The sequence below is a fragment of the Anguilla rostrata genome, chromosome 3 (genome assembly GCF_018555375.3).
Source record: "Anguilla rostrata isolate EN2019 chromosome 3, ASM1855537v3, whole genome shotgun sequence".
NCBI lineage: Eukaryota > Metazoa > Chordata > Actinopteri > Anguilliformes > Anguillidae > Anguilla > Anguilla rostrata.
In genome coordinates, this window is record NC_057935.1 from 39,261,599 (window position 1) to 39,275,477 (window position 13,879).

The 13,879-nt window shown below is 40.8% G+C and overlaps 1 protein-coding gene across 2 annotated transcripts in view; it reads left to right on the forward strand.

The window, feature by feature from the left end:
• The first annotated feature begins 241 nt into the window (after nucleotides 1-241).
• tra2b (transformer 2 beta homolog) overlaps nucleotides 242-13,879 on the forward strand; it is a 174,793-nt gene continuing 161,155 nt past the window's right edge. For both annotated transcript variants that reach the window (XM_064327539.1, XM_064327538.1), the window contains exons 1-5: nucleotides 242-405; nucleotides 9,634-9,779; nucleotides 10,353-10,518; nucleotides 13,344-13,532; nucleotides 13,643-13,758. In XM_064327539.1, coding sequence (XP_064183609.1) covers nucleotides 373-405; nucleotides 9,634-9,779; nucleotides 10,353-10,518; nucleotides 13,344-13,532; nucleotides 13,643-13,758 — 650 coding nt within the window. In that variant the 5' untranslated portion in view covers nucleotides 242-372. The remainder of the gene's footprint in view (nucleotides 406-9,633; nucleotides 9,780-10,352; nucleotides 10,519-13,343; nucleotides 13,533-13,642; nucleotides 13,759-13,879) is intronic.

A 13,879-nucleotide genomic window follows, 5' to 3' on the forward strand; every position in this document is an offset into this window, starting at 1 on the left:
AAAGACGCTCGCTGTTTACGTAACATACGCTTTCGACTGATTTAGTTTCAGTTCAAGGAAAACAAACATTCATATACACATCTGTCCACACGTGTTCGTTCATGGTCATAAACACTTTTAAAATTAAAGCCCAAGAAGGAAAACCGTGAAAGTCTCTGTTTTGTATGTATGCAACAGAATGTTCAGACGTTACTGCCTTTATTTGATGGCCAGGAAGTCGTTGAAGAGATGCCAGGAAGTCGTTGAAGAGATACAATTCGTCACTTCCGTTTTATTGCGTCACCGTGGAGAGGAAGGAGAAGGCTGCTTGCACTACGACGGTCTTGTCTCAATTTAGTACGAGTTATATTTAATAATCTTCATCGGGAAGACATGAGTGACAACGAGAAGGATTTCGAGGAGCGGGTGCGTAAAAATAATCAATAACAAGAATATTGAAGTGTATTCAGGAATTATCCTTCGTGTTACACAGATAACTAGCTTATCTAGGCCGGCTAGTTGCGTTTGCTAGCTAGGTATTTTTTCTTGTAGCTATCTAGCTAGTTGTAGCTGGCTAGCAACGCTAAATCTAGCCGCCATTTGTATTTGGAAAACATGTGGAACATGTCCGCCTAGAACACGATATCAATCTATTTTTTCTTGGTCCGGATTCATTGGTTTGATCGGTTATCGCCGAAGACCGTGTTATGATCGTAAGGGTGGATGTAATCTTGCCTTAAATCTTGCGAGTGATAACTTAATATCGCAAAATATCTAGCTACAATTAAAATCAGGAAACGTAGCTAGATCCGTAGCTGCTTGGCTAACTTGACTCAGAGAAAGTTCTGAAATCCTCTTAGTTAAACTACCTAACGTTAATCATAAACTATAAGCATAAGGTACGTTACTTCACGTGGTTAATTAGTTCAATTGCGTGTATTTAAAAAATGAATGATTGCATTCAATTAACGCGTGGTTTACCGGTGGAGAGGTGTAACCAGCTAGGCCAGGGTTGAGCAGTGTAACCATCTAGGCCAAGGTTGAGCAGTGGAGACAAATGAAATGTTTTATGTGAGTGTAGATTGCAAGGTAACATTATATGAAGTACGTTATTTTAACGTTGATCCGTTCGTGAAGGACACTCGGGGGTCGCTCATTTTAAACGTGTATCTAGCGGTAGTCGAAAATGAATTTTTTGATTTGTCCATCCCAGTTTCGCAGACTTTGTGATGATTAGGGCGCCAGTTTTTTCTTTGTTCCCCCGTGTAATGAATTTCTCCACATTCATTCTGCAGTAGCGGTTATACTGCATGTAACTGAGTTATAAATGAAATGAAAGTAGTGACTATCATGCGCACAGTTAAAAAGAAAGTTTAAGCCTCATTTCCGTGATTAAGTTTGATCATAAGTCAGTTGTTTAACTTTCCGTTTGTCATTGATACTTGGTCAAAACATCCCTATGAAGAGTCATCTTTCTGCTTCAACACAGTGGGCAAGTATCATTTTGCCTTCTGAGTAAAAGTTTTTGGGGGGGATTTTTAAATTATATCCCAGAATTCCCCTATTGATCATGCGGTGCCATTTTCTTTTGTATAATTATAATCGCAAAATGAATAATTTGTAATAGCCCTGCTTGGGTCTGCACTTCTTGTCGAGGCCAAATTCCCCTACTGTTAGATGATTTTCCCTGGGTGTCGATCTCCATCCATGATTCCTGTTTGTTTTTCACTGTTTATTTTTTTTCCACACACTTATCGTCAAATTGCAAGTCGAGCAAAATAAATTGAATCCGTCTGTGCACGGGACCAGGTGGGTACTGCTGCACTCATAAGCTCATACATGCTTTTCATCGAGTGTGCATCCAGCGTTCCATCCATTATCACTTCCCTTTCATTATCTTCATTAGTTGAACACATTCTTTTAATTAATGTCACAGTTACCCACTCAGTTGAATAATTAGTAAATTAACGGTGCTTTTCCTGTGCATAGTGACTTCTAGCAAATAACAATTGAAATAAATGTAAATCCCTGAGAGTCATGTGATAGACAAGCTGGTGATCTTAGTTTTCACTGATATTTGATTGGTGTAACTAGTCTTTCTTCTCGGTCCTTAGTGAAGCATGCAGAATAAAGCAGGCTTGACACATAAAGAGACTGGAGCAAGCTGCAGCAGAGCACAAGATCTCAGTGTTTTCTCCCAGAGCAGGGTTTCTCATATTTTGTAGCACTGAATAATATATACAATAATAATAATAATCAGCACAACCTTAGCCTACATGTTGCAGCTGACAGAAAAGCCATTCTTTCTTGTGGCATTCTTGTTTCCTATACGGAAAAGATGCCGTATAGGAAATCTGACCTGGAAATGTTTTTTTGTTCTGCTTATCTGCTGCAGTTGGGTCAGATTATATGCACGTGTCCTCAACACAGACTGCATTGACCGTCATACATTTACTTGGGCTTGTGGGGATGCAGGCAGTGAGAATAGTTTCAATATCCAGTATTGTTCAGTGGATTTTTGTCATCGGCGGATGCAGAAGTGAGTCTGTCGCAACACCGTAGTTCTGAAATCCTATTGTACATTATTGTTGAAACGGTACGTTTTATGCAAAAGTATTGTCCAAACATCTTAAAAACTGCAGCCTATTCAGACCCATGTCACCAGATGGAGTTTGGAATCAACTTATTTTATTGATTAGTTATATGTTTGGGGTGTCTGAAATTTTCATGGTATGGTCACCTTGTCCAAAAATATCCTAATTTTACGGTATCACTGACTGTATTAAGCAGCCTTTTACAATACACACAAACAGGTGGTGAAAAGTGAAAGAAAAATGTATCATAATATTAAACCTGTCAGGTAACTCACATAGGGCTGTGATGGTTACTGTTGTAATATCAGTTATACCCACTTGCACTTGTTTGCTTTTGTTAGCAAGAAGTTTTGTGAACATTGGGTAGTAACAACTTGGCAGTAGAACAAAATAAATAATTTATAAACAAATGATGGTCCTCAGCTTGTTCGATTGTGAGACAATTTCACTGAATTGCAACAAGTCAACAGATGTTTTATAACAGGTGTACCAAGTAATTGAGCAATGAACAGTGTATACAGCTTAATTGCTGTTAACTAGTGATTATCTTAATGCTAACAAAAATGGAAAATCCCATAGATGTGCTAGCCACTTCAGTGTGATCTGATTTACAGTCCTCAAAGTTACAATATATCGCAAAAAAAATGCAGCAACCATTAAGAAATGGTTACTTAATGCTCCACATCCTTGATAGACAGTTTTTTGGAATTGTTAATAGTACAGTAACCGACAGATCATACACCAGGACACCGTAACAACGCTGGTGCTGAGTAACAGTGAAAACCAGTAGAGCCTGTGGCTCTCCAGGACCAGAGTTGTAGACCCCGCAGCTAGTTGGTAGGTAGTGGGGAAATGGTGCGATCCCTTTTGTCAGTTTTCTACATGTAGAGTTCTGAACAGTCGTCTTGAATTCCTGTGGGGATGAAGAAGTGAAGGGCACAGGAGGGTACTGGTTAAGTAAGTATAAGTCACGCCAGCCCATGGAATACTGTGCCTTTTTGAAGGCAGGGCATTTAGTTTGTTGAAATGAGCTCCAAATAATGTTTCGGCGTGCTGATCAGAAAAATATTTTTGTTACAAATGTTAATTAGACCTTGGATTTCTGTTTAAATTTATTCTTGTTGAGCAACCTAGCTACAGTGTGACATCTTGTTTTTGAGTTTTTATTCAAATGAAGCGCTTTTCTTTGAACCTTTCAATGCTACTAATGGCTGTGTAAATATTATGATTCATAAACAACAAATGACAGGCACTGAAAGACTGTTTGCTCAAAGAAACAGGAGTAATTATTCTTATGGTTTGAGTCTTGGTCATTGCCCATTGTAAGTTTTTAAGAAGACCTCAGAACACCTACGTTTTTAGAGTGCAGTGTATATTTTCCCTGCATTTTGGTCCTTTTTTCCTGCATAAAATGCAGAAATCTGGGTTCACGTGACCACTGTTTCCCTTCTATAAATTTTTAATGGAGAGAATTAAAGCAGAACATAGTGCTGCTGCTATTGGGCATTCACTTCACTGTATTTTTGTGTTTGACACTTGAGTGGTAAATATTGCATGGATGGCAATTAAGGGAAATTTGTGGACTGAGGAAAACCCTATCATACAACTGCAAGTATGTTGTGTGAAGAGAATTGCCATGTACTGTTCTAGACAGGAGACCAAAGAATTGGCTTGGAATGATTGCTAATTGCTCACATCTACTGTTGGACCAGTGAGAGGAAGCAGCCATAGAAAGGCGCTCTCAGGTGTTTTTATGCCTCCGCAACGGCGCAGCCGTGGCTGGAGACATTCTGTTTTCGGGTTGTCCGTCCGTCCATCCCGATTCTCGTGAACACCATATCTCAGAAACGCCTTGAGGGAATTTCTTCAAATTTGGCACAAACGTCCACTTGGACTCAAGGATGAACTGATTAGATTTTTGTGGTCAAAGGTCAAGGTCAGCGTGACCTCACAAAACACGTGAAACACACAAGAATTCATACACTAATTATGACACAGTTTCACACACATGTCTAACAGGATAAAATGAAGTGATGACATTTTATATACATCATTGCTTTAATTTTCCACTAGTTGGCTTGACGGAATAGAACCCTTATTACTCGCTTTCAACTTATGTTTTTTATTTATTTATTTTTTATGTATAATGGTTTTGAATTTCCTGTGTCAAAAACGTGTTCTTGTCCTGGTCAAATTGAGAGCCCAAAGTGTCATGATGTTCATGCCTATTGAGCTGAATTTTATGATTCTCAATCAGGAAGAACGTTGCGAGGTCACTTCTGAAGTCTGTTCTTGACAGGGGTTTTGAATACTTTTAGATCTCTCCAGCTTTGTTTGGGTTATTTTAACCTCCAGTTAGATTTTCCGGAGCTCTGTGTAAGATTGTGTGATGTCAGGAATCTCTACAGATTTATTTGCATATTGCTGTTTTTTAGATTCATTACCATCATAACCTTAGGGCCTCAATATGACCACATTGTTTAAAGCATGGTTGACTTTCTTGGTTTTCGTGTATGTTTTTGCTTGGTCCAGACAATTTTTATATGCAGTGAAGCATAGTTTAGATGCTTAAAGACATTTCTGATGACCAGCTGGCATTACAGTGGTTGGTTTTGGGGCATTCTGGGACATGAGGGCATATAGGTGGCATTTTTCCTCCAGCAGAGAACATTATGCGTATTGGGCGGCAGTCGGCTCTAGAAGGTTCGTGCTAACGCAGGCTGTCAAACTAAAGCCGCTCTGTTTTTATGATGTGTCCATTTTAGCCTATTTTGTTCTCCAGGTCATTCTTATAGACCAAGAATGTTGACGTTGGCATAACGTAAGAACTTGGTTGTTTAGTTAAAGCATGTGGTCTGGACTGTTTTTATGTTATGATGTGATGGTCTAGCGTTAATGATAATGTCACTAAGCTTGCCTAAATAAGGGATGGCCAGCCCAGCTGTGTGTCCATTCACTTTTTTGTAAAATATTTACATTACCTTCCTTTGCCTTTGTTCCCTTCTTGCACCCCCTTGTAGAATTAACGAGTAGCTGGAAGTGCCTTCGATATCCAATATATGTATGGAAATACAATAATTATGTACATTTCACCAAAAATATTAACCCTCAGAGTAGTGTTGTCACGATACCAAATTTACCAAAACCAGGTTTAACATCACCATACTCGATACTGAAATGATACTTGAAACTTATACTGATTCAATACTCGGTGCCTAACCATACTGAAATTACCTTAATAGATCAGAAACGTAATGTCCACAAAGGTTGACCTCATTTTCGAATCCACAGTTTATTAACAACCTGTGGATTCAGACAAATTACACCTTTCATCCTCTCAATCAGTAATGCGGGAGACACATTTCCCTGGCTTATACATTTGACCAAAAAGTACTGAATGTTGGAAAATTCTAATACCGAACTGGTACTGAAGTACTGAAAAAGTACCGAAGTTTCGGTATACCATGCAGCACTACCTCAGAGACCTAAGCATGTTTTGGTGGATTTTCCCTATAGTTTTAACTCATATCTTTAGTCTGCCTTTATCTTTACCATCAAGCCATGGCTTTTTATTTTTTCAGAACAGTCTTCGCTACATGAGCAAACCATCAATCAGTCTTTTTGCTGTATTATATGTGTGTGAACTGCAATGAAAGAACCCAGAAAGAGAAATTCTTGTATTTTATTGCACACTGCCAGCACATAATGTGTTACAAGACTTTGTATTATGATGTTTTTGTCACTCCAAGGTCTTGGCTTGAGAACTAAAAAATCACTACAAATCACACAAAACAATAAATATATGTATAATTTCAAGCAGACCAAATCTAAAAACAAAACTGTGTGAGGCTTCAGTCAACAATCAACATCAGTCAACAATAAATAATACATAGTCATAATAACAACGTCGTAATGTTGTCCATCAAAGCTACTAATCAAAGAATGGTAGAAGGTGTTTTCCATCGTGTGTAATAGAATATCTCAACCCCTGATTGGTCTAGAAACACGGTGTAAAGGTGTGTGTAGCTATGGGACTTGAGCTTTCCGATTTTGTTCTATGATGTTCAGGGCTCAACATTAGTCTTCGGTACACTGTAACACCGTTTTTCTGTTCAAAAATGTATAGCTGCACAAGGCCACTAAAAGGACACAACGGGAAGCTATTGCCCCTGCCTCAGCCTAGTGTTCTTGAGCAACCTAGCAACAGTGTTGTTCGCTGTGGAAATACAAGGTTAATGTCAAGCTCTGATGTTGTTTGTGAAAGTTAACAACCAAATAATGTAAGGAGTGCCTTTTAAGTTTTCATTTGTAAATCCCACCTCATTTGAAGGAGCTACCAAACGTTTTGATTTTAACAAGGCTTGTGATATTATCTGCTTAGATTTCCAAAAGGCATTTGATGAAGTACCACATGAGAGATGAATTAGAGGACGTTTTTCAGAGTGGATTCGGAATTAGCTACAGGATAGAACACAGAGTTAGTAGGAGGGATGTCTGCGCAGGGAACTGTTGGAAGTGGAGTCCCGCAAGGATCGGTGCTGGGACCACTGCTCTTCCTCATTTATATCAGTGACCTTGACATTAGTCAAATTTACAGATTATACAAAACTGAGTCGCCCAGCTAGTACTTTGGAATCTACTTAAGTAATCCAAAAAGATTTAAATAAAATCCAGAAGTGGGCGGAAACCTGACAAATTAAATTTTATATAGTCAAATGTAAAGTTCTGCATGTGGGAAATAAAAACATTAGGCAGGATTACTTCATGGGAGAAACAAAATTGGAATGTGCTCAGTTTGAAAAAGATGTGGGAGTAATGGTTGATCAAAGCCTTTCAGTTTCTAGGCCCTGTGCTGTAGCAGTAAATAAGGCCAACACGATGCTGGGATATATAGCCAAAAGTATTGAGTATAAATCCAAGAAAGTTGTCTTGTACAGTACATTTGTTTGACCACACTTAGAGTATTGTGTGCAGTTCTGGGGACCGTACTACAAGAAAGATAAAGAGACTCTGGAAAAAGTTCAAGGACCAACCAAATTGATTCCTGTTATGAAAAATAAAAGCTATGAGGAAAGACTTAAGATGCTTAACCTCTTTAAGCTTAGTAAAAGGTGACTCAGGGGTGATTTCATTGCGGCTTTTAAATTCTTAAAGGGGATCAACAAAGTAAACTACAAGAGATTCTTCAGGTTGAGTTCTGTTAGATACTATCTAGTCTGTCGGTAATCATAGCACTAATTTAGTAAGGAAAATGGCGACCATTGTTGGGCTGAATGGCCTGTTCTCATTATGTTATGTTGGATATCTCCATCTGTTTACTGGAGTAATGTCACTATGTGACCGACGGACAGTGTTCTCTTGTATTTTTTGTTTTATTCAGACTGATAGAAAGCATTACATTACATTACAGGCATTTGGCAGACGCTCTTATCCAGAGCGACGTACAACAAAGTGTATAACCATAACCAGGAACAAATGTGTTGAAAACCCTAGAGAGAAGTACCGTTCCAAGTGCAGGGAACAACCGCATAGTTCAACTTGGAAGCAGAGATGGTAACAGATAGAGAGGGGTCATTGCTCAGGATGATCGAACCCCAGCCCCTGCAGGGGGGGCTCCTATTAAGGACTGTGGCATACATCTTCCTGAAAATGCAGATTTATGAAAGCTAGTGTGAATTCTGGGGGTTTTTAAAGTTTTTATTTTTATATTTTTTTACTTGAGGCCTTTTTTATTTTGCAGTAATTTTGTGTTCTCCACATATTATATGCTAATGTTGGAGTGTCATCATTACCTTCAGTGCACTCATCTCTGGTAGCACTGGCCATAGGAAGTGGTTTCACCCAAAAGTAAGATTAAACCAAATTTTTTAAGGAAGAATCTAGTTTCTAGAGGTGTTGATCCTTACTCGACCTGTACTGTATTGCTTTATATCACAAACTTGCGAATACTCCTATATCTGCCCTTGTGATGCCAGCAGGTCATCAGAAACTTTAAAAAAATATTTTCATCACCCTCACAAAATTGTCAGGGCCACACACTGAGATGATATTATGAGATTATTTTGGAAACTTGGAAATGTTGCTATACCTTTGATTACTTGATGCACTTTAAGGCCTGACCGCGCACTAAATTCTCTGCTCTAGCATTTTCAGCTCATTGTTGGGGATTTAGTGCTGTGCCTTTTGCAGGATTAACCTTAAATGACATGTTTCCCCTGTCTGTCAGTGTTTTATTCAGGTGGTGATATGAGGATTGGCTCTTGGTTACGATTTTGACTGTCGTTTTTTACACATTCCTCACCCTTTTCTTTTTTCGTTAAGGTTAAGGTTGGAAGAGGAAAAATGCGGAAGAAGTCAAAATGTCAAGTTTTTAATGAGAATGATTTGAAGTCTGAATTTGGGAATGCATGCTAATTATGAGGAGGAAACAGAAGTCCTCACATATAGAGTATTGGCAGTGTGAGAAATGGGGGAAGAGGAAAGAAGTCAGAAATTTGAAACTGAAGAAAGAAGAAAAGAAATGTGTTTGAAGTTATGAAGTTAAGATCAGAAGTAATCGGGGATAAGATCACTGCGCTAAGTAATTACCAGTCTGTTTATGTCCCAGTTTTAATTTCTTTTTGTAAGCCTGCATGCATTTATTTATCTAATGCTGCTATAAAGGGTTGTTCTATGTCTGCCATAAGCTATACATTGAATAAACTCTAGTCATTTTACAGAATTACCTAAACCTGATAGTTTTCTAGTGCTCGTATTTTATCTTGGTTGGGTGAAATGGACTGTTACAGACTGCTCCCATGTTTATCCTCCTGAATAGAGTATGAATTATGAACTTGTATGATGTGTATGCTGCATACCTTTTCATAATGTGGTACAGTTCCCCTGTGCACTAAGACCATTCATTAATAGCACATTATGGTTAGCATATTGGGAGACACCTGTAACTGGTCCTGAGAGATGTGAAGTGTAATTTGAGGCTGCAGTGGTGTAATCATGCGGGATCCAGCCCGGTTCTGCCGCTCTGGTACTGAGCCGTCTCGTTCTGGTGTGGTTGGTCTAGGAGTCCCGCTCGGCTTCCAGGAGCGCGAGTCCGCAGGGCTCTGGTAAGTCAGCCAGTCGCTCCCCGGCCCAGTCTCCTGCTCCGTCCAAGGAGGGCTCCCATCACTCCCGCTCCAAGTCCCGGTCCCGCTCCAGGTCCAACTCCAGGTGAGCGACCTCTCCGTGTGTTGCCGTGGCAGCTGCCTTGATCGGTGCTGATCCTTACTCTCACCAAGCACCTCACTATACTTTACCCTAAACAGGTTCATTTTTAAAAATGTATTTTCCTTTGTTTTCTCTTATGTAAATCTAATCTGTAAGCAATTTGTGATCTTAATTGTTTGAGATTAACTGTTATTTCAAGATTATGACATCCACATCTACATTTGCTTTCAGCTAGCAGCTAGTTTATGAACCTTGATACCTTGGAACTTATAGATCCCTATTATGATTAGACTGTTTTCAGATCACCTTGGGCCAGCATGTTGGTGCTGACCACGGTCAGGAGTCCTGTGGGGGTTTAATTTTACCTGGGAGCATATCCCTTACTGGTACCTGGCAACATAACCCCTGCTGTAGTAGATTTGCAGTGCATTTGCATAGATGGGACAGACATACGGCTGCGATTTGGTTAAATGGGGAGAAATTCTCCTTCGGGGTAATTGTTGAGGGGGAAAGTCCCCGTAGGATCTGGCTCCTTATTGGTTGTGCAGTCATGCCGGTGTCTGCCCCTCTCTGCAGGTCTCGCTCCCATCGAAGCTCCCGCCGGCACTACACCCATTCCCGCTCGCGATCACGCTCCCACCGCCGCCGCTCACGCAGCCGGTCCTACAGCGGAGAATCCCGCCGCCGCCGCAGTCACAGCCACTCGCCCATGTCCAACCGCCGCCGCCACGTCGGCAACAGGGTAATCGTCTGTGTCTCTGTGTCCAACTCCTCCCCTAAAGTCTCATCTGTGCCTCAGTGTCCAACTCCTCCCCTAAAGTCTCATCTCTGCCTCAGTGTCTGACTCCTCCCCTAAAGTCTCATCTCTGCCTCAGTGTCTGACTCCTCCCCTAAAGTCTCATCTGTGCCTCAGTGTCTGACTCCTCCCCTAAAGTCTCATCTCTGCCTCAGTGTCTGACTCCTCCCCTAAAGTCTCATCTGTGCCTCAGTGTCTGACTCCTCCCCTGAAGTCTCATCTCTGCCTCAGTGCCTGACTCCTCCCCTAAAGTCTCATCTGTGCCTCATTTTCCAACTCCTCCCCTAAAGTCTCATCTGTGCCTGAGTGTCTGACTCCTCCCCTAAAGTCTCATCTCTGCCTCAGTGTCTGACTCCTCCCCTAAAGTCTCATCTGTGCCTCGGTGTCCAACTCCTCCCCCAAAGTCTCATCGGAACCTCAAAATATAACTGCTCCTCTAAAGTCTCATCGGTGTCTCAAAATTGGTGTCTCTAAAGTTAGTCACATCTGAGCCTTAATCTGACTCCTCCTTTAAAGTCTCATCTGTGTCTCAGAATCTAACTCCTCCTCTAAAGTTTCATTTGTGCATTATAAAACCTTTTTCTCACTGATCTACTTCACCCTTAACTTTGAATAATATATTAAAACAAGCACATCGTCATGAATCCGCTGGTCCTTAAAAAATAGGGGGAGAATTGTTTTTTTTTTGAGTTTATCCAGTCCTTAGACAGAATCTGGCACTAACCGAGATCTTGGTGAAACAATCTAATTGTTATATTTCTGGCTACATTACAAATGGCACATGTGCATCTTTGAGAGTGGGTTTGTAGTCTGTGGTTTGTTGTCATGTTTGAAAGTCGTCTGAAATTTTGAACAGCTTCTCAGTAACAGTTTACATACATATTTTGGCTTTCAGGCAGTTGTGTTTTAAAAAAATTTATTGGCAGGAGATGCCATTCCAAGAACTTTTCTTTATATTTCTACAAAAAGAAATGGCAATCCTTAAACCCATATTCTCTGGAATGTCAGTCAGATTGCTCTGGACATGAGCCTAATTGGGTTTTTGTTGTTCGCTAAATGTTTTTCCTTCTTTTAAAGGACATGAATACCTAGACTGCCATTGTTTAGCCTAGATTCATACCAAACTATTGGGGTTATGTTTTGAACTGAAGTTGGACTTAGTCACATAATTGCTGTAGTCACGTACCGAGTGGTAAATTATTTAAAGACGTTTACCTGATCTTAATGACACCTGTAAATTTGTAGTCATGCTGATTTGACATTTCAGCCATCTTGAGAGCCTCTTTCTGTTCATTTGTCCTGCCAACCCTGGCATACAAACAAATATCTTGGGGAATGCTCTAGCCATTTGGTTCGTCAGTGTTCTATTGGGGAACGTATGTTGGATGTCTAAACCGGCTCGTGAGCGCTGCTAAACAGCAGGCAACAGTTTTAAATATAGATGATGATTTCCCACGATTCCTCTCTCCTTCCGAGCACGCTGCTTCAGCATCTGAGGTGCAAAGCTGTATTTCAGGAAACGGCGCTGTCGACAAAATCACAAATTTGCCTTAATGGGCACTTAGAGGACGTGCAAGCAGGAGGCAGCTCTCATCAGCCACACTGCCTGGTTACTGTCTGAATGCCTGCACAGGCATTATGCTGATGAACATCCAGAACCACAAAATTGTGTGGATTTCTCAGTATTCACTTTATGACTGGAAGACAAAGTCTACAGTCCTGTTCTTTTTCTTTTTGAAGTTAGAAATTTGGTCATGAGTAGCTAGCTAGGAGGGTATGGGGGCTTTCTTTGGAAAAACAATTGTGCTCCAAGGGGTTAATGGCTTGATTATCTTTTATATTTAAGCTAAATTTTAAGGTTTGGAATGCGGATGCATTTAACACTTTACTTTACTTTTGGCAAGGGATTGTGGTACATATGACACCAATGTCCAGTGTTACTCTTGGGGTGGGATTACAGATGCATATTAACCTTCGACGACATACTCTGGTAAAATCTCTTACCCTGTGCACTATCCCTGTTTAATAAAACAAAGACTATCAATCAGTGCAGTTTCTTGAGCAACTGTCCTAAATTTGTCTTCTGAAACAAAGAGGGGAGAGGCCTCTGACATGGAACAGCTTCTCTCTTCCTTTTTGATGTCATGATCTTTCATTTAACTGCATGAACAAATGTATTTAACTGTAAAGTGTCTCTTGCAATCCCCAATCTCTGACTGATATTATACAATGAGTGGTGAACACACACAGTGGTGGGGGAAAAAAACAAAAACATGAATGGTAGCTTACAGGCTCAATTTGTTGTTGGCTAACCAAATTGGCTAATCCTTGCCAAACCAAACTAGCACCGCCCACCCCCACCCCCTAATCAAATGCAGCCTACGACGTCACAATTCTAAAGTAAACTGACCTGCCTTGATAGCCCACGGGAAGGCCTGACATATGGGCTGCTTGGAACTCTGTTTCAAACGGTTTCACTTTGACAGCACGCAAGTCAGTTCATTTCATTGATTTCAAGCATCATGCTTGATGCAGGCTGTACAGAGCCCATACCATAGGGGGCTGATTAACAGACTATCCAGCAAAAAAACTGCGAAAGATGAATGCTGTTCTTAAATGTTTTTCTGCTATCAAAGTAGCCATTTCACACCATTGTTCCCCCTGTAACCTAGCATCAGTATGTTGCCTTCACTCCCGATGCTGATGTTGCGGGATTGGCGTTTCAAAATGCGTGCGGCTCAAAGCGTTTGTCCTTCCCCTCTCCGCCGTAGGTGAATCCGGACCCCAACTGCTGCCTGGGTGTGTTTGGCCTCAGCCTGTACACCACCGAGAGGGACCTGAGGGAGGTGTTCTCCAAGTACGGCCCGCTGAAGGACGTCAACATCGTGTACGACCAGCAGTCCCGCCGATCCAGGGGCTTCGCCTTCGTCTACTTCGAGAACCGAGAGGACGCCAAAGAGGTGCACTTTGGGATACATCCTTAGTCATTACCACAGAGCATTTTTTATATATACAAATAATTATAGTTTTTAATTTGCTTGACATCACTTAATGTTTTGCACTGTTTCAGGCTAAAGAGCGTGCGAATGGAATGGAGCTGGACGGCCGAAGGATCAGAGTTGACTTCTCAATTACGAAAAGGCCTCACACTCCAACACCGGGGATTTACATGGGCCGCCCAACATAGTAGGTGTTTCTACTTCAGCACAGCGCAAGGCAGAGTGGCGTGAATGTTGTTCTCATCACAGAATGGCTCAAGGGTGATGGATTAGGTGATCATTTAATCATTCAGGACTGATCATTTAAT